Source organism: Salminus brasiliensis, chromosome 2 (genome assembly GCF_030463535.1).
Source record: "Salminus brasiliensis chromosome 2, fSalBra1.hap2, whole genome shotgun sequence".
NCBI lineage: Eukaryota > Metazoa > Chordata > Actinopteri > Characiformes > Bryconidae > Salminus > Salminus brasiliensis.
In genome coordinates, this window is record NC_132879.1 from 37,768,243 (window position 1) to 37,792,284 (window position 24,042).

The 24,042-nt window shown below is 40.0% G+C and overlaps 1 protein-coding gene and 1 non-coding gene across 8 annotated transcripts in view; both read left to right on the top strand.

Annotated features, from left to right (window-relative positions):
- Positions 1–24,042, top strand: part of nrcama (neuronal cell adhesion molecule a) — an 88,622-nt gene that overhangs the window by 59,590 nt on the left and 4,990 nt on the right. For 4 of the 7 annotated variants that reach the window (XM_072672587.1, XM_072672586.1, XM_072672588.1 and 1 more), the window contains exons 8-30: positions 1,257–1,368; positions 2,105–2,289; positions 3,288–3,419; positions 3,538–3,681; positions 4,204–4,315; positions 4,992–5,158; positions 6,472–6,619; positions 8,259–8,383; positions 8,683–8,712; positions 9,212–9,313; positions 9,450–9,647; positions 11,145–11,215; positions 11,301–11,526; positions 11,639–11,754; positions 12,639–12,843; positions 12,963–13,085; positions 13,312–13,476; positions 15,527–15,562; positions 17,907–17,972; positions 18,293–18,415; positions 20,356–20,511; positions 21,051–21,182; positions 23,164–23,242. In XM_072672587.1, coding sequence (XP_072528688.1) covers positions 1,257–1,368; positions 2,105–2,289; positions 3,288–3,419; positions 3,538–3,681; positions 4,204–4,315; positions 4,992–5,158; positions 6,472–6,619; positions 8,259–8,383; positions 8,683–8,712; positions 9,212–9,313; positions 9,450–9,647; positions 11,145–11,215; positions 11,301–11,526; positions 11,639–11,754; positions 12,639–12,843; positions 12,963–13,085; positions 13,312–13,476; positions 15,527–15,562; positions 17,907–17,972; positions 18,293–18,415; positions 20,356–20,511; positions 21,051–21,182; positions 23,164–23,242 — 2,953 coding nt within the window. The remainder of the gene's footprint in view (positions 1–1,256; positions 1,369–2,104; positions 2,290–3,287; positions 3,420–3,537; positions 3,682–4,203; positions 4,316–4,991; positions 5,159–6,471; positions 6,620–8,258; positions 8,384–8,682; positions 8,713–9,211; positions 9,314–9,449; positions 9,648–11,144; positions 11,216–11,300; positions 11,527–11,638; positions 11,755–12,638; positions 12,844–12,962; positions 13,086–13,311; positions 13,477–15,526; positions 15,563–17,906; positions 17,973–18,292; positions 18,416–20,355; positions 20,512–21,050; positions 21,183–23,163; positions 23,243–24,042) is intronic. The other 3 variants (XM_072672591.1, XM_072672592.1, XM_072672593.1) reach the window with 3 other exon arrangements.
- Positions 22,676–22,839, top strand: LOC140550532 (U1 spliceosomal RNA). The gene has a single exon (XR_011979226.1). It is a non-coding gene; the product is annotated as a U1 spliceosomal RNA (small nuclear RNA).

Sequence of the window (24,042 nt, forward strand, 5' to 3'; positions counted from 1 at the left end):
ATGCAATGAATGAGACAGTCTTGGCAGCTTATTTGAATGACACTGATTTTTTGGGTGGTGAGTTGTAGCAGACCTCGTCCAAGTGAACCCTACTTCCTACACTGTAGTTCCATCTAACCAGTAACTTAACACGACCACTTTAAACCCTCTACCCACTCCTCACACTTCATCATCATCGTCTTCCAATGATTCGCATCTTACTCTGGCATTTTTAGTCCCTTGGAATTAATGTCACATCAACACCTCTGCCATGCTTCTACATCACTTAAGGATGAAAAAGAGACTAAGACTGACATTGCAGGTCCTGCTGGCTGAAGACAGCTAAATATTTTCACGTATAAAAAAAGCTGTAATTCATGACATGATCTTAAGGACTAAGTGATGTCAGTAAGCAGTCCTTTTTCATCAGTCAGTGTTAGTGTAATGTTCCCCTTAATATGTAAACAACGTACTAGATTTATACTGCGTACTAATATAACTGTCCACTAAACTTTGTGTTTGAAAAAAAAAAGGATATGATAATATTCATTGCAATCTATTCCATATTCATGATTTCTTCCCCTTAATCCTTCGATTCTCTTTTTTTAACCCACTGAAAAAAGAGGCAATGGAAGGATATTCTCATCCTGAGATTCTTGCTACTCATGTAAGAGGTTCACTTGATTGTATATAAAGTGAAGGTTTAGGCTTTACCATCACAGTGACAGAGAAAAGGCAATGACACTTATTATAGCTGAGTTGTTCACCAGTCGAAGACATGGTGTTTACTTTACATCCATCAGTGTATACCCTTTAGTTGTATCCCAGTGTTTCATGGCTGGTAAGATTTACATGGGTGATTCCACAATTGAGGGGCCCTTTATCCCTCATCTTAAACTTAAACAACCTTCCTACATTTTTCACACTTTTTGCGCTTCATCCTGGGAACCCACCAGTGTGTCCAAACATTATTTACACACTTCTGGACTAATAACAAGCCCAACTGTGTAATATAATTGGAATCTTAAAGGGATAAGAGGTTCAATACACTCTGAACTGGCAATAGTGGCCTTCCGAAGTTGTAAAGGAGAGGAACTGGCTAGTCAGTCACAGCTAGTTTACTTTCACATATTCTTGTACAAGTAATACGGTTGAAACACAAATGACACCCCAATTATGGAATTGCCCACATTAAAAACTCTTGTACCGGCTACTTCTTTCAACTGTGGCTACTTCCTGATTGCCTTTGATCTGACTGCTTTCAATCTTTATATCAGAACGTCCGGCGGCGGAGCGGACACCCTCCTTCATGTACCCACCAGGACCCAACAGCACTTTTATGGTCCTGAGAGGCGAAACCCTGGAGCTGGAATGCATCGCAGATGGTCTGTAAGTATCTGGAAGGAGAGAGTGGGGGTTCAAGGTCATTTGCGATTATGTGCATTTTAAAGCAGCATTATGTAGATTTTCTACCTTAAAATAACAGCTTCAGAATCATGTTGATGCTCCACTGAGTTAAAATAGGGTAAGAAGCCCTGCTATCGTTGGTACTCTATGGTCAGCACGGCAGAAACTGCACTATGTAACACTGGTGAAGGACAACTGCATGGACAACGCGTGTGAGAACTATGTAACGCTGGGTAACCCAAATCATATTTGTGTAAAATCCCATGATATTACTCTACAATCTCAATCACACCTGAATGAACTCATCAGTTAATTAGAAAGTATAGTTGAGGTGCTAGAGCAGAGCAACCACCAAACTGCTGGGCACATGGAACTTGGGGCCATATCATCAGGAGGCCTGTGTAAAGAGGGTACCGTCTATCACCGTCTGTGCATTGACAATGTTTATTGCATAATTTAACTCCAATTACTCCTTGCATTGTGTTAAAATGTCATGATGACTGGACCAAGAATCCTCTATAGGTTCTACCTGTGAGATTAGCAATGTGGAGCCTTTGTTCAGACAGTAATGATCACACAGTTATGTGAGGAATGGGGTGTCCTAATTTTTTTACATGACTGTATGTAGTATAATGAAAACATTACATAGGGAGGACTGACACACAAATTCCATGTATTTGAGGAATTGGACCAGCACTGTTTTCGCTCTGTTTTTTAGGCCAACGCCAGAAATCTCCTGGACTAAGGTGAATGGGGATCTGCCCAGCGACCGTTTCTCCTTCCAGAACTTCCAGAAAATGCTGAAGATTACTGAAGTGACAGAGGCAGATGCAGGAGACTACCACTGTTTGGCCAGGAACCGCTTAGGCAGCGCTCAACACACCATCACCGTGGTGGTCAAAGGTGTGCATTATTTTCCACTAACAGCTGATTATCGTATCATTTAAACGTGAAACCACCTTTTGTTGTGTTATAGAAATTCAACTCAGGCTCAAAAGCTCACAGTAGTTCAAACATACGCCATAAATATAATGCTGGGCTTCAGGAGATTTTCATGAGATGGAATTCTTCATGACACTGTATTTATTTGATGTGCTTGTTTAGTGGAATTACATTACTCCAATAAGAAAAGATTGTGTCTTACAAGCTTTTTTACTTGAAGAGCTTGTTAAGCTTGTGAAATACAGTCGCACTAGTATCTCCTGATTCTTTGCACCACAGATGTTAGCCTTATTATAGCTTATGATTGCAGATAGGATTGATCATACACAAAGAACAGATTAGTGATTAAGTCTTAGTAGTCTGGAATTGTTATTGTCATTTTGGTGAATTATTTAAATGTGTTCAAACACGGTTAATCGTATTATTCATTAAGGCCAAAAATATAATAAATGTAAGGAAAAGTATTTGTACAGTTAATGGTGGACAATAAGGCATACATATTATATCACACTACTGTAAGATTTCACTGTAATGGACATTTCAATGTTTCACTTTGTTGACAGTTGGTCATAGTTCTTACATACGAACATGGTCAATAATATGTTCAGAAAAGCATTTTGTAACATAAGGTGACTGAATTTGTTATGGGAGCAGTAAATATTGTCATATTGCCCATCCTTAGGTACAATACCTTCTCATCAAATTCAAATTATAATAAAAATAATTAATCTTCCAAAGAGCAGCTCATGATGTAAAATTAATGGAACAGCTTTACTCTGCCTGCCTTACTTAGTTTTGTGTGAAAAATAATGATATGCTATAATTATAATTATACAGTGGTGTGGTTATTGCTAATGCTAACTGCAGCTAAGCCAAAAAAACAGTTGTAGTGAGCTGTTGCAGTTCTGTTTAAAGAGAACACTCTTAACACTTGGTTCTCTTCGCTTCCATCCACACAGCGGCTCCATTTTGGATCAGTGCTCCTCGTAACCTCATCCTGGCACCCAAAGAGACAGGGATGCTCATTTGCCATGTGGGCGGCAACCCCAAACCCACCATTACCTGGTCAGTTAACGGCGTCCCCATAGAGAGTGAGTATCCCTCAGTAAACATTAGATATCCGCCCTTGAGGTGTTACAGTGTATGATTCTGTTTGTTTGGGTGGTAGATGGAATGTGTGTATTTATATTGCATGTGATTTCTTTATAGATTCACCCAAAGATCCTAGTCGGAGCATTGAGGACGGCACAATTATCCTGAGTGATGTGCAGGCCGGGTCCAGTGCGGTCTACCAGTGCAATGCATCCAACGAGTTCGGCTACCTGCTGGCCAATGCCTTTGTCAACGTGCTTGGTGAGTTATGGCTCAGTTCTTGGCTCCGATTTTATTAGCCTGGGCTTTTAAGCTTTAAACTTGCTCTAAAAATGAAATAAAAAATGTAACCGATCGGCCAAGACTTTTTGAGTGTCTGAAGTTTGCCTCTTTAGTTTAGTTTGCCTCCAGTGCACTGAAGCTACAAGGCAAATGACGCTAACAAGTAATGGCAGCTTTTATTCACCAATTATTATCATGCAGACTGTATTGTTATCATGCAGACTGTACTGTTATCATGCAGACTGTACCGATAAACTCACACCGTCTTAAATGCTGAAAATCTAGCTGTACTTTTTTATAGAAAAGTATGCTAAACAATTTGAGAAATCACATAAGCTTTAGATTATTTACCAATGCAGTAGCGTCTATGGTAAGCGTGTGATGATTCAGGCATGCAGTTTCACATCTCTCATTTGTGAGCTTTAAGCTTCTATGGTTTATTTAATTAAACTTTAAAGGTCAGTTTCCATTACAGTGTTCCTTCATTGCACCTTTTTTTAGCTGAGCCTCCGAGGGTGCTGACGCCTCCAAACACTGTATATCAGGTTATCACCAATAGCCAAGCCATGCTGGATTGTTCCTCCTTTGGGTCACCTATTCCAAAGATCACTTGGTAAGTGTATTTCAGCACAATTCATGTACAAAGCATGTTGCATACCTGAGTACATATACTTACACTCACCAAGCAGTTTATTAGAAACACCCATACATGCACCTAGTCAGACAATTGTGTAGCAGCAGTACAATGCATAACTGTGAAAGGTGGCCTGGTCTGATGAATTTCGACACACCAATGCTAGAGTTGGAGGGTTGTATGATGTGGGAAATGTTTTCTGAGAACACTTTCTGAGCCTGTAATGCCAATCAAGCATCATTTGAATGCCACAGCTTAGTATTGTTGGTGACACATGGTCCCTTTGTCCACTCATGGCCACAATTTAATCATCTTCTTATGGCTACTTCCAGCACAATAATGCATCATTTGGCAAAAGCAAAAGTCTTTTGAACATGTCAGTGAGTTCAGCGGCCTTCACAGTTACTGGATATAAAACTAACAGAACTGCTTTTGAATGTGGTAGAACAAGAGATGAAGAAATGTTTCCAACATCTTGTGGCATCCATGCCATGAGGAAATTGAGACTGGTTTAAAAGCACAAGGAGGCTGTACCCAGTAGTAGTATAGTGTTTCTAATAATGTGCTCAGTGAGTGTAGGTATTCTTGCTTTAGAGACTTACACCACTAAAATGTAGAATGATCATTCACTTTTTCACCTTGTGGTTTTCTGTAGGTTTAAAGATGGCCAGACCGCTATACTGGATGGGGATTCCTATATTCTGCATGAGAATGGCACTTTACAGATAAGCCCAGCGCAGCCACAGAACAGTGGGAAGTACACCTGTGTGGCTACAAACAACCAGGGCAATAAAGAAAACCATGTCTACCTGGAAGTGAAAGGTAAGAATCGCATCTCTCTGAATGGATGAAATTGTGTGTGTGTGTGTGATGCACTGGTTGCCATCACAGTGTATATGAAATTTAAATGAAAACAGTCATGAGTATGAAACTGTATTAAATAGTCTTCTAAAGGTCTTCATAACTAGGTCTTCATAACTATTATGAGCTGTCGATTGTCGAATAAAAAATAGTAAAAAAAATTGGGCTTTGTGGGCCCTGAGTGGCTTAGCCGTCTAATATGTTCCACTATGGCCCGGAGATCGTGAGCCTTGCCACAATTGCCCATGCTCTCTCCGGGTGGGTAGATGGCGCTCTCTCCCCTCATCACTCTTAAACTGGTGTTAACCAGCACAGGCATCTGTTAGCTAGTGCAGTGGAGCTGAGGACCCAGCAATTTCATCTAAGCGTGTCGGCTGCCTCTCAATTCCACATCGGTAGTATTTTGAGGCGGTGGCTGGCTTTTCATGTATCAGACGACCCATGTTAAGTCCTTACCCTCCTAATGTCAGGAGCATTGCTAGTACTAGAGGGAGCTACATACTGGTGGGGTAATTGGCAGCACCAAAGTGGAAGAAAATTTTAACAAACAAAAATGTATGTTTTTGAAATGTTTTGACTGGCAGTCAGTCCTGTCCGTTTAGAGGTAGCCTGGCATGTCAGGAACCTGCCTAAGCTGAACCAAAATTAACATGCCTAAAGGTTAATAGGCTAAAACATCACTGAATGAATAACAAAAAATGCAGCATGTAACATACATTATATAATTTTATCATTTTTATTATATCATAAGATATATCATATATCATTATTATAATTTCTTTCCACATGATTTCTGCTGTAATGAAATCATTCAGCCATCCATCTTCATATCTGCTTCCTTCTGGCAAGGGTGGCAATGGCCTGGCGCCTACCCGAAATTATCATTCACTGGACACAAGACAGTCCATCACAATCTAATGTCATGCTTCTCTCCCCAAATCAATCGTCTGTCAGATGTGGCAATGAATGACCGCTTAATCCACTATGTCACCACAGCAGAGAACTGCTTCCTCTGTCCGCTCACTCGTTTGTCTATCAAGTCAGGTCACCATTATGTTGTATCACGTTTAACAGACTCGGTCTCAGCCAAACATGTAAGAGACCAAGTTGCATCCGCAATTCATCACATTTGTAGCAGCCTGCTCATGTAGATGAATGTCTTACGAATGTAGTGGTGTCACATGTGAACCAGATCAGATGGAGGAAACATCTGATCTCTGGTCTCTCTGTCTCTGTCTCACATGCTCTCTTATCATTATTCTCTCTCCTATCAGAGCCCACACGGATCCTGAAGCAGCCTGAGTATAAAGTTGCGCAGAAGAACAGCATAGCTGTGTTTGAGTGTGAGGTGAAACACGACCCGTCTCTTATACCCACTGTGACCTGGCTCAAAGACAACGGGGAGCTGCCCGATGATGAGCGGTAATGTCGAAAGTCTTTATTTTTTTATCTTTACTCCCAGTAGCTTTCATTTAGAACTGTAAGTGAACTGTACAGTTTTTAAATGATGAAACACAGTTATTATCATCTTATTCATCATGTCTACTATGTCCCACTTATAATAATCCATAGGCAGATTGTCCGTTCACTTTAACATGTTTCAGCTCTATAAGCCCTATAAGGAGTAGACGTGTCTATGTCTTCTTCAATCTCACAAAGTGAGGTCCTATCTGTACTTACTTTTATTCAGGTTTTGCTGCTTCTGGCCATGGATACTTTGACTGTGTGAATAGAGGAATTTAGAGCCCAGTGGGCCCATAGTGTTAGAAAGGAGGGTCTTCATCAGAGGTCATGGGTCTCCAGTAGCAATGACCCAAGGCATACTTCAGAGGCACCCAGAAATGGTTTAAGACAAAGTGCTGGAGATTCTGAAGTGGCCAGCAGTGAGTCCAGATTTACGTCCTGTAAAATACTAGTGGAGAGCTCTCAAAACAGCAGTTGGGAGGAGACATCCTTCATATCTGAGGAACTTATGTACTTGCTTTTTATTCATGTACAGTTACTGTAACTTAACAATACAAAGAGTGGAGGGATGAGAGCCGGACTCTTCGTGTTTTTCCATCACCTGGTGCTGAGAGCAAGCACCTGATCACATTTATTAATGGATTTGAGACATTCTTTTTAAAAGCCCCTTTAAAATGCCCCAGCTCTTACCCACAGGGAGAGGAAAGGGAGACATAGAGAAGGAGAAAGAGAGTGTGTGTGTGAGCAGAGACTGAGTGGGGGCCTCAGAGACTGTTTAATCCAGTAGGCTGTGGGTTTTATTCATGGTTTGGGGTTTGTGTGCTGGTGGGACATATTGCCTTACCCAACCCCCGGGCTGAGGTTACAAAAGATAACATGAATAAATTCTTATAAAAAAACTTCTTCTGACATTAAAATGGATTTTTTTTTACTTTTGTTCTCCATGATATTTTATCAAAGTTTAATATCATATACCCACCCCTAAATGCAGTCTGTGTCAGAGGTGTAGTGAAGTATATATCTGAGTTCCAATGGATAAAGTCATGTCTCACCACAATTATTTCAAACCCAAATATACTGGTTCACTGGTTCAGAAATCACTCAGGAAGATCAGTTTAGACATATAAAGTTGTCTGATGTTTGCTGATATTACAGAAGTCTTATGTCATGGCTTTGGAAGACGTAGACGTTGGTTGGTGTGGCTCAACAGATAACACCATTACCTGCCAGTGAGCTACCACACCACATGGAAGACTGGGGTTCGATTCCCGGTCTGACTATGCTGCGCTACACCTTGGGCAAGACTCCTAACACTACATTGTCCCACCTCTGTAATATGAGTTACCTCGTAAGTCGCTCTAAATGAGAGCGTCAGCTAAATATCATAAATGTAAATGTAGACTTCTGTTACTTGCTCCGAGTTCCAGTTCAAAACTGATGAAGCAAACTTTAGAAAGCAAGCCTGTCTTGACTGATTCACTACATTTGGGGAAATTCTTTTCTTCTAAACACCAGTAGTGAGTTTCAGCACGTTCTCTTGTTTGTAAATAAGTAAATACATAATTTGACTGATTACAAGCTTTTTGTGTGTTTGTAGGTTTGTGGTGGATTCGGACAGTCTGACTATAAATGATGTTTCGGAGGAGGATGAAGGCACCTACACATGCATCATGAACACCACTTTGGACCAGGACTCAGCCAGCGCCACGCTCACTGTAGTCGGTACGGTCTTGTTCGTGTTTTTTTTCTGCACACATTTGTGTTTGAGATTTCTCCAAGGCACATGTATAGCATTAATGCTGACTGTTTTCTGCTTAACGTTGTCAAATATTCATGACAATTAGATCTCCACAGGGCAATCAAGCTGCCTTCCTGATATCAGCCTGTTTTGCTATTCATGTATCGTGTTGTTGAAACAGTTTTGAGCAAAAACCTGACACCTCTGTGAAAAAGAAATACTGTATAATGCACTTGTAACACTAAAGTAAACTCTTCTTCTACTGCTGCTCTTCCACTGGCAGAAGCCACTCCAACTCCAGCTATAGTCTACGGTAAAGCACGGAGCTATAGCACCCTCAAACTCATGTCATTTATTTATGTATTATTTGTTTGACGTTTATCACTCATTACCTTTTGCTGTATGCCCTAATGTCCTGATAGCTCAGTGGCACAAAAAGTTGGGCCATTTCTTTAACCCTTACAACTCTAGGCTAGCCCTAGGCTTTTTTTGAGTGGTTTTGTAGGATTTGTGCGTGTAAGTGTCTGTAGTTAGTGGATCATCTTTGCTGGGAGTTATATTAGGCAGTTACACTTTTCCTGATTTAAAAAAAGCCTGAAAACCAGCCAGGCAGACAGCTGTGGGTTTTAAGGGTTAATGAAGTTGAACAACATTATTGATATAATATTTTTTTTTGTTGGTAAGTTTTGTCCTAGTGTTCATTTGTGGCTCTTCTTTTGTTTTTGTTTTCATTTTATTCATGAATTTGCATAAATATCATCTTGTGCTTGGTAAGCTGTTGGTAATGCTTTGAGCTCTGCATGCGCTTCCAGAGCGTCCAGACCCACCCAGAGACCTGGAACTGACAGACCAGCAGGAGCAGAGTGTGCAGCTAACCTGGACCCCTGGTGACGAACACAATAGCCCCACTCAATGTGAGCGCAATGAACCACTAACTGCATTTATTGAGTGAAGAGAATTCGAAAAATAAAAAGTGAAAATAAACCGATTGATATGAAAGTGCTTACCATGTCATGACGACCTTACGACATTCATTCTCTGTCTCTCCAGTGTTTCTGATCCAGTATGAGGACTCTCTACATGAGCCAGGTGTGTGGTACAATCTGACGGAGGCCCCAGGTACAAGCACAACGGCCCAGCTGGATCTCTCCCCATATGTGTACTACTCCTTCAGGGTGCTGGCACTTAATGATGTGGGCATGAGTAAACCTAGCAACCCCTCTGGCCAGTACCGCACCAACCCCTCCCGTGAGTAACACCATATCTCATACTTTTTTTTGTTCATGAATATTGATCTTCTGAGCTCTGGGTAAAAGTTCACGTGTCTGGCACTGCATTTGTGGCAAGTATAACAGTGCATGCTGTAATTCAGTCAAGCAAATAAATCACAGCATTAAAAAGCATTATGGTTCAGCTAGTTGACCAGAGTGACCACATAGCCATGTTAGTCAACCAGCCTGAGCTGGATTTTTCAGCAGGCATAAGAAAGAAATTTTAGCACCCCTGAACTTCTTTCACAAAATACACAGAGGATTGCAAGAAGGGATTGTTCAAAAGTCAAAAAATCAACCTCCAACCAAATTCTAGCTGACCTGCAGATACAGGGTACTACAGTGTCAGCTCACACTACACATCTGTCATCTTCTGAATGAAATGTGACGTTATGGTTGGAGACCCAGGAGGACCGCACTGGAGAAAAAACAGAAAAAAGCCAGAAAAACACAATCCTTCTGTTCAGATGAGACAGTAAAGCACATTATTGTATCATTTACAGAAAATAAAAAGAAAAGAAAAGAACACAGTCCCTGCGGTCAAACATGGCGTGTGAATAGCATTTTGAAATCTGAAAATGACTAAAAGATTTCAGAGTACAACGTAAGGCCAGTGTTAGATAGCTAGGTCTCCGTCAGAGGTCATGGGTCTCCAGTAGAACACCAGTGGAGAGATCTTAAAACAGCAGTTGGGAGAAGACACCCTTCAAATCTGAGAGACCTGGAGCCAAAGAAAGAGTGGTCATAAATTCCAGGTAGAGGAGTGTAAGAGACCTTTGCTGTAGTTCTGTGTGGAATGATATCACCCCTGACTTTTCTTCTTAGGTTTTTTGTTCCAATTTAAACTAAAACTAAAGAAATTCGTAATTGCAACAATGTTCTGGTAGAAGTGGTTCATTTTCTCAAAGAAATGCTGGGGTGCCAATGATTTTGGCCATGACTGCAATAGCAGTAGTAGCAAAGTAGCAGTATTTGTTTACTGCAACACAGAGACATTTGTATCTGTCCTATTGTATCAAACCTCGGAAAATATAAAATACAAATTATAATACATTATAATTTTGACACCTAATTGCACTTTTTTTTAGGAAGTGCCAGGTCGAACGACAGGTGGTGGGACAAGTGGGCTAAAGTCCAAGAAACTAATACATGATGCAAGGATCTTGTTACAGAGTGAAATCACAGTTTTTTAGGGGAAAGTAAAGGAGTGCATCATCCTTTGTTTGGTGTCTTTCTGCTTAGATATTTATTTTGATACCCATGTAATGTCTTATGCGCTAGATATGCTAACTTTGTAGTCACCATGGTTACCACTGGACACACAATATCTTTTGGCCCCGCTTCCCCCGTATAGAAACCTGTCCTGGTTTGTCACCTGCCCTTTCCTTTATGATTGGTCAAACATGGAGCCAAGAAGTTGTCTTACATGAACAGTAGTATTTTGAAGTGACTCATGTCCAACCATGTTTCACAGAGCCGGATGAAAATCCATCTGATGTTGAAGCAACTGGAACCGAACCACACAATATCGTGATATCTTGGAGGGTAAGATCCTTATTCTTAGAACTCTCGACCTCAGAAGTGGTTTTCTGGCCTGGACTAGACTGATAACTGTGTGATTAAACAACAGGAGCTGACAGGGTTGCAGTCTAATGGCCCCGGTCTTCAGTATAAGGTGAGCTGGAGACAGAAGGATATAGATGAAGAATGGACGTCCGTCATCGTGGCCAATGTCTCGGAGTATGTGGTGACAGGGACGCCCATCTTCGTCCCGTATGAGGTCACTGTGCAGGCCGTTAATGACTATGGACGCGGTCCCAAGCCAGTGGTGGTGCTGGGATACTCGGGGGAGGACCGTGAGTCTGCTTTATTTTTGTCTAAATTATGAATAACAACCCTTCAGTGATGAGTATCCTCACTGTGAGCTCAAGCAAAGCAGGAGTGTTATGTTCATCCTTTGCCTTGCAGGGCCCACGATGGCTCCAGAGAATGTAAAGGTGCTGGTGCAGAGCAGTACGCAGGCTGTGGTACAGTGGGAGCCCATTCCTTCTTCTACAGTCAGGGGAAGAATGCTGGGATACAAGGTACTTTAGGGAGCCACTAGAAAAACTAGTGAAACTGTTGGTTTGGTTCTTACAACAATCATGAGCGACAGATTTTTAGAGGACATAGCCATGGACAGCTGCTGCTATTGTGTCCTTGAACAGAAACCTCAGCCAGAACAGAACAATTAGTTGAAGTGGAAGTTGAATGGTAGACAGTAAGACGTTGTGCCTGGTTCAAAAAGCACTGGTTTTCGTGACAGTGGTTCAAAACAGGCAGTATTTCCTGCCTACTTTCCATCTATAGACTGTATGAACTGGTGAAGGGAGTCAACTGTACTTCTTGAAACTTTGTGGCAGTTTGCATTGTAACCACTGTTTAGTAAAGAGTTTATAGGAGAAAACCTCTTCTGAAATGACCCTTGACCCTGAGCCAAAGTAAGAGGCTCTTTCCGTAGACCTATGCGGGGCTGCCATTTCTGCTGTTACTTCCCACCATTTCCATTTATATCCATGAATAACGAGACACCTTATCAAAAATGTGATCTGTTAAAGGCAGAGACAGCATAGCTTGCTGTTTCGTTTGCATCAGAAAATCTCATTCCAAACTAAATAGTAAGCTGGTGTACTCACTTAGAAGAAAACACAGTGTATTCAACAAGAACGAAAGCCCTGTACTTTATTTATTCTGCATTAAAAACATAATAAGACACAGGAATTGATGATTCGCGCTGATCCATTTTACAAACCAGTACAAAATATTTAAGATTGGTCCGTTTCCATTCCTCTGGCAAAATGACCACAGAAATAAACTATTGCTTTGCTACCAATTGTTATTAATCAAACCGACTGAAATTTTCGGCTTGTGCCTAAATGGGTAGCTGTTTACATATAGCTGACTGCATTGTGTAATTGGTGTGTGGTAGGTATACTACTGGAAGGAGAAGAGTTTGCAGAAGGAGGATTCCAGGCCAGAAGAGCCAAAGATGCTAATTTTCAGTGGGAATGAGACGGAGGGACGCCTCCCTGACCTTCACCCCTACAGCCAATACAGTATCAATGTCAGTGCCTTCAATGGGAAAGGTGATGGGCCTTCCAGTGCTGACCAGAAATTTGAGACTCCTGAGGGAGGTAAGGTTTCACCTACTGCTATCTGACATTCAACTTTGACAGCTGACTGAAGATTGCCTGACATATTTTTAATTGATAACCAAGTTTCCTTCCTCAATTCTTTGTTCTTCCCCGTATAGTTCCTGGCGCTCCTGCTTTCCTCAGAATCAGAGATTCAAATCTGGACTCTTTAACAGTGGAGTGGGGTCCTCCTGTGGATGAACATGGTCGCCTTACTGGCTACATGCTCAAATACCAGCCCAGTAAGTCTTAAGTTTGAGAACATCACTTCATGAAATTAATTTTTGTAAAATCACTTAGGGATTAAATAATTTAAAATATATTGATGACGTTTAAATTGTACATGTTAATTGCATAGGTAATGCTTGAATGGCATGTTGGGCAAGATTTTCTTTCCATCAGCAAGAATTTACCCTGCATTGTCTATCTCTCTCTCTCTCTCTCTCTCTCTTCCCCCTTCCTTTTTAGTAAATAACACGGATGAGTTGAAAGAGATGACCCTTCTGGCCAATGAGACCAGTATCATTCTTGAAAATCTCAAGTACAGCACACGCTACATGTTCTACCTTAACGCCATGACAATCAAGGGCTCGGGGCCTGTTGTTACGACAACAATCACAGTCATGGATGAAGGTGAGGCTCAACGAAAGAAAAAAACAGTTATGGAATGTATATTACACAACAGCTCGGTTGGTTGAGAGGCATTCTCACCGTGCTGGTATTTCACTATTTTTTCACGAACACTGTATCACTCCGCTGAACATCGTTAAATCCAAGAAGTAACGTCTATGCCCTGAGCAAAAGAAAGCAAGAATGACCTCAAATCAAACAAGCAACAAACTAGTATCTGCTTGTTAAGGAGCTAGAATTTGGTGGAAGGAAATGGTAATAATATAACATTAAATATTACGGCTCACAACTTAATTTATTCAATAATACTTTATTTAGTTTCATGTTGTATAAAAGAAATAGAAAACGTGACGTGGTGTGTTATTAAGAAATAACAGCATGGCTGTGCTGAACTACTGTACTCGCCTTCAGCTCGGGTCTGCTTCTTCAGAGCTGTGCTGTAATTTCACAGTAACCCTCCCTCTCCTCTTCTATTGCTTTAATGGACCAGCTTGAACTTGGACTTTGGAAAGCCAGATGTAGCTGGGTTCTTAAAGTTACAGCAGCAATCTAAACTACTCCAACATAAGTCTAAGTGTACCCTTTGTCTTTTGGAGTAGTTGCTGCAAAAAGTGACATATTTTTATATTTATTCTTATTTCTTATTTTTTTATTATTTTAACTAATGTAGGTAAACGTCTGTCTTACACTTTTGATCTCATTGACCATCACATAGCAAATGAACAGAAAAGCCAGATTATCTGCTTTTTTAAGGGAATGCTCTAAATTTTACTTTAGTCTTTTTTTCTTATCATTTTCTTATTTTCTTATAATTTTTTAAAGAAGTTTGACCTAACAACACCTGATTTCTCTGTAACAGTTAGTAACAGCTGTCATTGCTGTTTTTCATGTCTAACAACTGACTTAACTCTGGTTAGACGGCTGCTGGAATTATTTGTTAGTGACATATTTAGGACTTACATTTGTTTTCTTTGATTATTGGGACAGTGACACAATTTCATTTCATAATTTGGCAACTGTACACCACCACAATGGATCTGAAACAAAAATCTTTTTGCATCGTTAATATGTTTATAAATGATCTATTATTATCTATTATTTATTAAAAATCTATTATATTTATTTTATACTAGTCAGTTTCAGTGAACCAGTGAATCCAAGTCAGGTGTCACTTCTTTATTAAAACTGGCAAAATAACTACTATATTACTAAAGAACACCACAGAACCCACAGTTACTCCCTACTGTTCGTGCTAAAAGAACTCACAGTGTACAGACCATCACAGACAGCCCCGAAACCAAATTGACAAGTGTCCAATTAGATTGAGCATGTGAAAATTGAGAAACTATGAATTAATGGCTCTAATTTGGTTACATATTACATAATACTAAAGCTCAGTGTCAATCACATTTTAATAGCTTCATTTAAAATTGGGGGTGTACAGAAGCAAAATTAGAGAAATTGTGTCCCTGTCCAAATACTAATGAGGCTGGCTGTAGAAAGCTTAGAATAATGTTCTTCTTTTCACAAAACTGGTTCCATCCATTGGAAATGGAAACATGTTGGATAATTCTGCTGTGAGTTTTGCCTCTGCCTAATTATTTGGAGGTTAATCTGATGCATCAGGCTTTCAGTTCTACCGCTGAACCAAAGAAAGAATTAGCTTAACTTTAGCGATATTTATATACCACTGAGAATAAAACTCTACTAGAGATTTGCATTGTTTTTAATTCACAGAAATTAGGCTTTCTATGACGACCTTTAAGATCATTTCATTTGCCAAGGTGTATTTTTTCTGCAGCATATTTCTCACTTTGATATAAGGCATTGCTATTGATTTTCACCCTGTGTTAACCTTCGTCCAGCTATTTTACCTACAGAGACAGATTTATTTTTCCCCCCAAAAGCCAGCGCTGTGCTTCGCTGGATTTTCCTTCACCTAGCTTTATCAGTTTATCTACCTCTCTGTCGTGGTGGTAATTACCTGCTGCTTACAGCCACTCTGTGTGTCTCTCTCTTCTCTCCTCTATCTTTCTTGTTTTGTTTTGTGAAGCATTAATACAGCAGCCCGCAGTAGAGGCGGGTAAAGGTAACTCCTGAAAACAGGCATGCATGTTGCCCAGGCCTTGGCCCACAGTCCACTAGCACCATGAAGACGTAGACACACACATGCATGAACCTGCCTAAACAAAACGCTTTTCACAGATCTGCTCCATACTTGTCATGGAGGAGTATCACGGATTGGATCAAAGTTCCATCCCACTGCTTTCATTAGGGTGAAGCTCTGAGAAGCATATTGAGCGCTAAGCATCTAGGTTTCAGATGCAAGCCATAGTCCTGCTTGGATGCTTTCCTGATATGCTTAAAGGGTAAATGAATAGTCCAGATATTTTTCAGTCTTATCACTCTCTGCCTGACGCATCCTCAGCATATTGGTGTTTATGTGCTTTCCAATACCTATATTCAGAATTCTGTCAGTGACCGTGCTGTATAATAGTATCATTCATTCATTCATTCACTTTAAACTTATTTCATTTGTGTTTTAAATGTAATTGAAGTCATATTTGGCCCATTTCTGCTCTATTCATTGTACTGTGTTATTGTTACACTGTTAAACCATTAATATTAAATATAAAAAAGTTAATTCATATAAATATTAAACTTAATATAAAATATAAAACCCATAAGGCCATTAACAAATTTGACATTTTTTACCATTTTGTGTCTTCACGGATTCACACAACATCACAATAATACATCTGACTAATAATGAATATACTGTTGGTGTATTCCCAGCATTTAATACAAAGTAATGAGAAAAATATGACATATTATATATTATATATATAATAAGATTATACATTTGACATATCTCGCTGCCTTCCAAGTTTTTCCCACCAGAGAAAGTGACATCAGGTGCAGGTCACATGCTTTTTATTAGAGCTTTATTAGAGTTTGCAGACTTTATACCGTTTAAAGTCAGACATAACAGAGTTGACTTGAATATTGGGACAGACATAAAATATATACTTTACTTTATATTCTGCAAATAGATTATATAATAATGTAGTATTACAACTGAAATGACATATTTTGCAGAAATTAGATTATAATATATTAAATTGATATGGGAAATTGAATTGAATTAATATATGAAATTATATATTCTACAGATTATATTCTACTGGTTATATAATATAATATAATAAATTAATGCAAGCACATAAAAATTACACTTAACATTATTGAGTTGAATTATTGAAGTATTTTATATTAAATCAAGCTGAATGTATAAATCAGGAGGCAAAAAACAGTAATAATATGTGTTGGCTGGGAGCCATTTAGTTTATATTCTGTGTACGAATTGGGCCTAAAATATACACCAAGCACTATTGATAGTGGTGATTTAATGTAATTATTATTATTACTCAAAGCTGATTTATTAAAGATTGTTTGTTGCTTTATCTGGGAGGCGTGAAATGTACCCCCACCTCTAGAATGGACCATTTAATGCTAAAAAAGTGAGAAATCTGTAGAAAGCTTTAATCCTTCTTTTAGCTAGCATTTCATGAACATAAACTATCTGACAGATAATAACAGGTAATGTCAGACAATACTACATATGTTTACTGCAAAAAGTACTCAGTGGTATCATCGTTACCTGAGGAGTAGACTGCTAGCCTCTTAGTTACCTCCCAAGCTGTTCTGCCTGGGCCTTTGTTGAACTAACCCCTTACCTTAATGTACACACAGGTTGTAAAATCAATTTAAAATCTCTTTTTACTCCATACATACATTTTTTACATGATGAAGATACAATACATTTGTTTCACTGACATACATCATAACAGTGGCTTACAGTGGGAGTACCAATGGCTCCCCCTTGTGGAGAATGTTCAGACTACTGAATACAGCTTTAAAATGGAGTGCGGACATCCTGTTTTTCACTACAACCCAATTATTAAAGTGATACATTTTAATATTTGATGTGTACAAGAACAATAAACCAAAACAAATCACATCAGTTCCACTTCTGAAAGGAGTTGTAGGTATAGGGGAAAATGATGTGAGTATAGGCTGAAAAACACTGGACTATTCTTCATGAAGTAAGATACGAATGTTCCAGTAGATCTCTCTCTCTCTCTCTCTCTCTCTTTTTTTTTTCTTTCTGCTTCTATCTCTATCCTGCTCATTTAAACTGATCTATACCACACCAGCAACTCACTCGCATGATGCTGCATGCCTAACTTTTTAAACTGCGTATTACTTCTCTGTCTCTCTTTCACTCTGTTTCTCTGTCTCTCTGTCTTTTTCTCTCACTTTCTGATACACATCCTTACTCTGTCTCACTTTCTCCCTTTGTCTCACCCTCTATCTCTCACTCTCAGCACTGTGTGATGATGTGTGTCTCACTCTTCTCCATGTTCTTTCAGGCACTGAATCCCCTTCACATCCAATATCCCCCGTCACTCAATCTGTGCAGCCCCCGTTTTACAAGGGTACAAACACCCACCTTTTCTTTTCAAATTCTCGTTCAACTATATTTGTGTGTGTATGTGTGTGTGTGTGTGTGTGTGTGTGTAAGAGAGAGAAAGTATCCAGAACACCACACATCCATAACACTGAAAGATTCAAAGCATTACATGTGTATTCCTGTATTTAAAAACATGGAGTATATATGTCTTTATTCTGTCTTCTGTTGAATACTGCCGTGGTGTTTGTCCGGGCACCATACTTTACTTTGGCTCTTCCACTGTAATCTTTAGCCCTCCTTCTTTGTGTGTGTATGTGTATGTGTGTGTGTCTTTGTGGTGGACAGCGCGTCCGGTAGGCCCAGTGTTCGGGAGTGTGAACTTCTCCGTGGAGGAAGACCACGCCATAATAAACTGGGAATACACTGGGGACGAAAACAATGTATATGTGGAATATATGTTAGACAACAGTAAGAAACGCCTCCCTCATATTCTGAGATTAGCAGACGCCATATGACCATGCATGTTTCTAGACTTGCCCAGTATGCCTAGGCACAATCCATCTCATAAAGTGTAAACAAGGCTTACCAGCAAGGTTTTATTGGAAGGCTCCTACTTAAAGTCAGAGCTGTGTCACAGTACAGGTTCATGCTGACTTGCTGAGCACTATTGAGTGTCTACGTAGTTACTAGCTATGTAGTTACTACACTTACAGCACTTTGTAGTTCTACAGTAATTACAGACTGTAGTCCATCTGTTTGTCTGCATACTTTGTTAACCTCCTTTCACCCTGTTCTTCAATGGTCAGGACCCCACAAAACCACCACTGTGCAGCTATTATTTGGGTGGTGTGTCTTTCTCAGCACTGCAGCGACACTGGCATGGTGGTGGTGAGGAAATTAGTGTGTGTTGCGCTGGTGGATGAATCACAGCGGTGCTGCTGGAGTTTTTAAACACTGTGTAAAGTCAGAGACCGAAGCTCATCTGTTGCTGCACAGTTTGTGTTGGTCATTCTCTAGTTCTTCATCAGTGGTCAGAAGATGTTGGCTGGATATTTCTGGTTGGTGGACTATTCTCAGTCAGCACTGAAACACAGCTGTGTTTCATCCACTCATACCAGCACAACACACACTAAAACACCAACACCATGTCAGTGTCACTGCAGTGCTGAGAATGACACACCACCCAAATAATAGCTATTCTGTGGTGGTCCTGTGGGGTCCATTGAAGAACAGGGTGAAAGGAGGCTAACAAAGTACGCAGAGAAACGGATGGACTACAGTCTGCAATTATAGAACTACATATATATATATCATATCAGAATATTGTGATGACCTACCTAATAGTGTGAGTAAACACCCTCAGTGGTGATGCATTGATTGCTCTGGACCACCCGCCGGAGTTGTCGTTTCCCTCTGATATCAATGGCCCATGGGGCACCACTGTTATGCACTGTTATGCCCTCAATGTTCGAGAACTCCTTTGTCGGTGCACCTTTACTACAGCGACCCGTGAACATCCCACAAAGTTAGCCACCCCTGGTTTGGAATGAACTCATCCTGGGACTTCACAGATGCCACATGAAGGGTGGTAGCACGTCGGCAACTCCTCGCTAACTTTGTAGGCAGTTCCAGACCTGCTGTAGTGAAGGTGTACTGAGAATGGTTATTCCAACTATTAGGTAGGTGGTTGTAATATTCTGATATGACTGTGTAAATTCATATTATGTATTTTATATTATTGTTAATATGTAGCTGCACATTTATTGGAGACACTTCATATAAAGTGGGACCAAGTAATAATTTATAGGACAATCATATCTATACAATTTCTGCTTGTCCTACATGTAACGATCCATGTTGAATCAACAGGAATCCCATCATTTGTTTTTTCAAATTTCTGCATTGTTGGAATAAGGTCCTTCAGAGTGGACGGATGTGAAATGCAACATTCTAGTTACAGACTCCTTTACAGTTCATGGTATCATGTATCATGAAAGGCATTCAGCATTAGGAAGCATATTTATGACCCCTTTACACATTTACTTTCTGTAGAGGAGCTTTGAGAGGCATTACATTTTTGGGTGTCTGGTTTCTGAGGCCACCACTGTCAAAATCATGGTTAGCCTTTTGTAACTGAGCATTTGATATCAAACTAAATAAAACTCAATGGCTTTGTTTCCATCTTACCTCTTACTATTTGCAGAGTTTTTAAACAAATGATGGAATTTCCTTAATCAGTCCCTAGGCAATCTTACTCAGACCTTTTTAATGTAGTTTCAGACACTGTATGACACTGTTGTGTACACAAATGGGCAAATGTAGGATGTAGAGTCTGCCACTATCAATTTGTACATGCCTGGAATCATCATAACCCCCACCCTCACATCCACCTGCCCACCTCTTCCCAGGTAAAGAAGCCTGGAAAAGGGAGGCTGTAAATGGCTCCCGGACGTATCAGTTAAAGAATCTAAAGGCGGGCATGGTCTATAGGGTGCGCGTGGTGGCCAAAGATCACGCGGATGCAACAACCCACAGCACGGAGGAGCTGCTGATTGTGGTTCCAGGTGAGGGAGCACGAGTGCGGAGAATGTTCCAGTTTGATGTGGTCCGTGGAACTCCATCCAGTCGCCATCCATGAGATCTCCTGTAGTCCTCCTGTAGATTAGAGCAGAATGTCTTGACCCAGAAGCATGTGGAGGGTCCAGGCAGAACAATGGACAAGTAGAGGCATGGCATGCGCTCTTGATTTCTTTCCTTGTTTGACATTGACATTGTTTTTGTGCTTTCCTGTTCTTTTGTGTGCCTTTCTGAGTTTTACAGCTGATGTTATTGATTGCGAGAACCTCGTGTCATCAGCAGGTTAACGTTGTGAAGTGTCTCATTTCAGTTCTTCATTGTTTTTGTGAAGACATGGTACCAGTGTATTCTCTTTGCAGGTTTCTGTACCGTGCATGGTCTTCAATACACCCCATATTGTTTAGGTGCTTCAAAGCTCATTCAGAGCTTTGTTCATTCCAAGCTTGCAGAGAACTACATTCCTGGATGTGCAATGACTGCTTTCTTTTTTTTCTATTTTTGTGCATGTTTGCGTGTGTGTGTGCAGCTATGACCAGCAGACAAGTGGATATAGCCACACAAGGTTGGTTCATTGGTCTAATGTGTGCCATCGCGCTGTTGATCCTGGTCCTCCTCATTGTCTGCTTCATCAAGAGAAACAAAGGAGGCAAATATCCTGGTGAGTGTTGTTATGATCGTTCAGCTGCCCTGTCTAAATCATTTCCAGCAGCAAACTGTATATAAGCTCAGAAAAGGATGTCCTGATGCAGTTTTCTGCTTCCCGCTCTGATCTGAGTACCCTAATACTAAGTATCGGACGATCTAAGTATCAGATCCGATCTTTGTGTTTCTATAGATAACATATATACAAGTGTACTCACTTGTGTACACGTATACTTGCAATGCTTTGGATTTCTATATAATGGGTGTATTGGCCTACCCCACTTAGTTCTAGACAATGCTGTGCTAGCTTAAAACCAGAGAAAGGCATGTGTTACCCCTGCCATAAATCAAGAATAAAGATGTGGTTTAGGGGACATGGGTAAAAAAAATGAAAAATATTGACAAACCTCAAAAGATCAAAAGCAGTCAAAGCACTGGAGGCACAGATATTACGCTACATTTTCTTCATTGCTGTAGACTGTCAATAATGTCTGATAACGGTGCACTAAAAAACATACAATATGAAAAATGTAGGATGAGAACTGAACTGAGCTTACAATAGCCAACAAAAGGTTTATTGAAATATTCCTGGATCAGCCCTAAAAACATCTCTAAAAATAATGTTGGACTGTTGAAATCTAGAGTCATATGCAAATGTTTGTTTGTACACTGTGGGTCAAGTTATATGTATTACTTATCCGCATCCTTTACAGGGAATACACTTATTATTTGAGTGTAATTTGTCATAAAATGTGATCTGATCCTCATCTGTATTGAAAAATATAATGTGCCCAAAAAATAACACAAAAAAATTTGATCTTGCAGGTCTTTATGGAACACACTCATTTAACATGTGGTACATAGTAACAAGTGGTAGTGGAAAAAGTAAGTGAACCCTTGGAATTAATAGAGGAATAGTTGAGCCCTTTTTTGAGGTCATTAACTCGAATGTTCACTTACTTTTTCCACTACAACTTTAAATGTTGAATGAGTGTGTTCAATAAAGACCTGCAAGATCATTTTTGTGTTATTATCTTAGGCAACTTAACAGTAAGTTATTATTCTAGGCAAGTTAACAAACTTGTATGTATAAAACAGAATCAGAAGGTATAGAACCCTCAAAGAACCATTTGAATGTACCTGTGTAAATGATTTCTTGCTTGAATGGTTCCTGTCTATTGTGGAAAACATGTTCTATATGGTTCTTTAAAGGAAAATGGCACCAAAAGGGTGTCTACTATCATTTAAGCCAAAGAACCCTTTTCTAGTTCTACATAGAACAGTTTTCCATATAGAACCAGTGTGTACAATTCAATGTTAACTTAACTCTTTCTATACTAAATCAAAATAAGATACCCCAAATACAGCTGATCCACCAAGACCTTGTGCATCTCTTCACTACGTATTCTCATACAGACTTGGTTTCTGGCTCTAAGTAACAGGAGTGCCTATTCCTGGTCCTGAGAGATATAGCTACTTTAGCTTACTTCACTTTAGCTTACTTCACTTTAGCTTACCTAGCAGGGGAGATACCATGATCAAGAATGTGGTTTACCCAGGGTGAGACTCAGCCATTGTACTCCAGCTGTGCTGACCCCTGTGAATTCCCCAAATGTGGGAATCTCAGCTTCATAATTTCTGGTAGTGGGGGACTGCGTTCGCGCTCTCACCTGATTTTTGTGGCAGTGGTGGCTCAGCGGTTAAAGCTCCAGGCTATTGATGACAGGGTTGTGGGTTTGATACCTGGGCTCGGCAAGCTGCCACAGTTGGACAATTGAGCAAGGCCCTTCTCCCTCTCTGCTCCCCAGGGGCCGCAGCCAAGGCTGCCCACCGCTCCAGGCATGTGTGCTCACTGTCCACTGAGTGTGTTTCACTACACGAATTTTTAAATTTTGTTATATTGATTCCACATCTATAATAATTTAATTGATTACTGATACTGAAGGTATATTTGCACAGCTCCTAGTTTTCACTTCACTGATTTGTTTTAAACACAGTGAAGGAAAAAGAAGAAGCTCATCAGGATCCAGAGATCCAGCCTATGAAAGAGGACGATGGCACGTTTGGAGAATACAGGTAAGAGGAACTGTGGGTTTTCAGAGGCGCATTGATTAGATCACTTATGCCCTTCAGTTAAGTGATATATACACTTGTGTGTGTATATATATATATATATATATATATATATATATATACACATACATATATAAAGCTGTAAAAGAAACCATAGTGTGTTTTTGCTTCCCCTCTCAGGTTTTTGGCCTTAAATAATTTTCCCCTGAGTGGAAGCTTACCCATCTTCACTCCATTTTCAAACAGCGTGAGGCAAGCAGGAGTGTTCCCCAAGCAAACCGTGTGTGCTCTGTGTATAACAAACCTAACCAGAGCCTTCGATTTGATTAAATTAAATGCTAACTTACCTTACATTTAATTCATTTTGTCTTCAGACTCACTAATTCATCATCCTGCTGAGATTTGCATTTGCATTTATGGCATTTGGCCGACTGTTCTTATCCAGAGTGACTTACATTTCCCACCCAGCACCAGACGTGAGAGGAACAATGTTTTTTGGGATAAATCTCGTTGACTTTATGGACTTTATTTAGCCCAAACAGAGACATTGAAAATTGATATGTAGTCCATCTGATTTGATCCAAAGTGGCCAATTTATTCGGACCAAGTATATATATATATAACATAATGAACATGATTGCTGCTGAGATGAGTAAAACGTTTGCTTTTGCCGTCCAAAAAACAAGTGAAGGACCGCCGCTCATTGCAGCACGTTTAATTTGGACGTTGAAGGACGTCTTTTTCTAAACGGCTTTTCACCTTTTACTTTTCAGCCTTAACATTGTTTAGACATTATGCAAAGT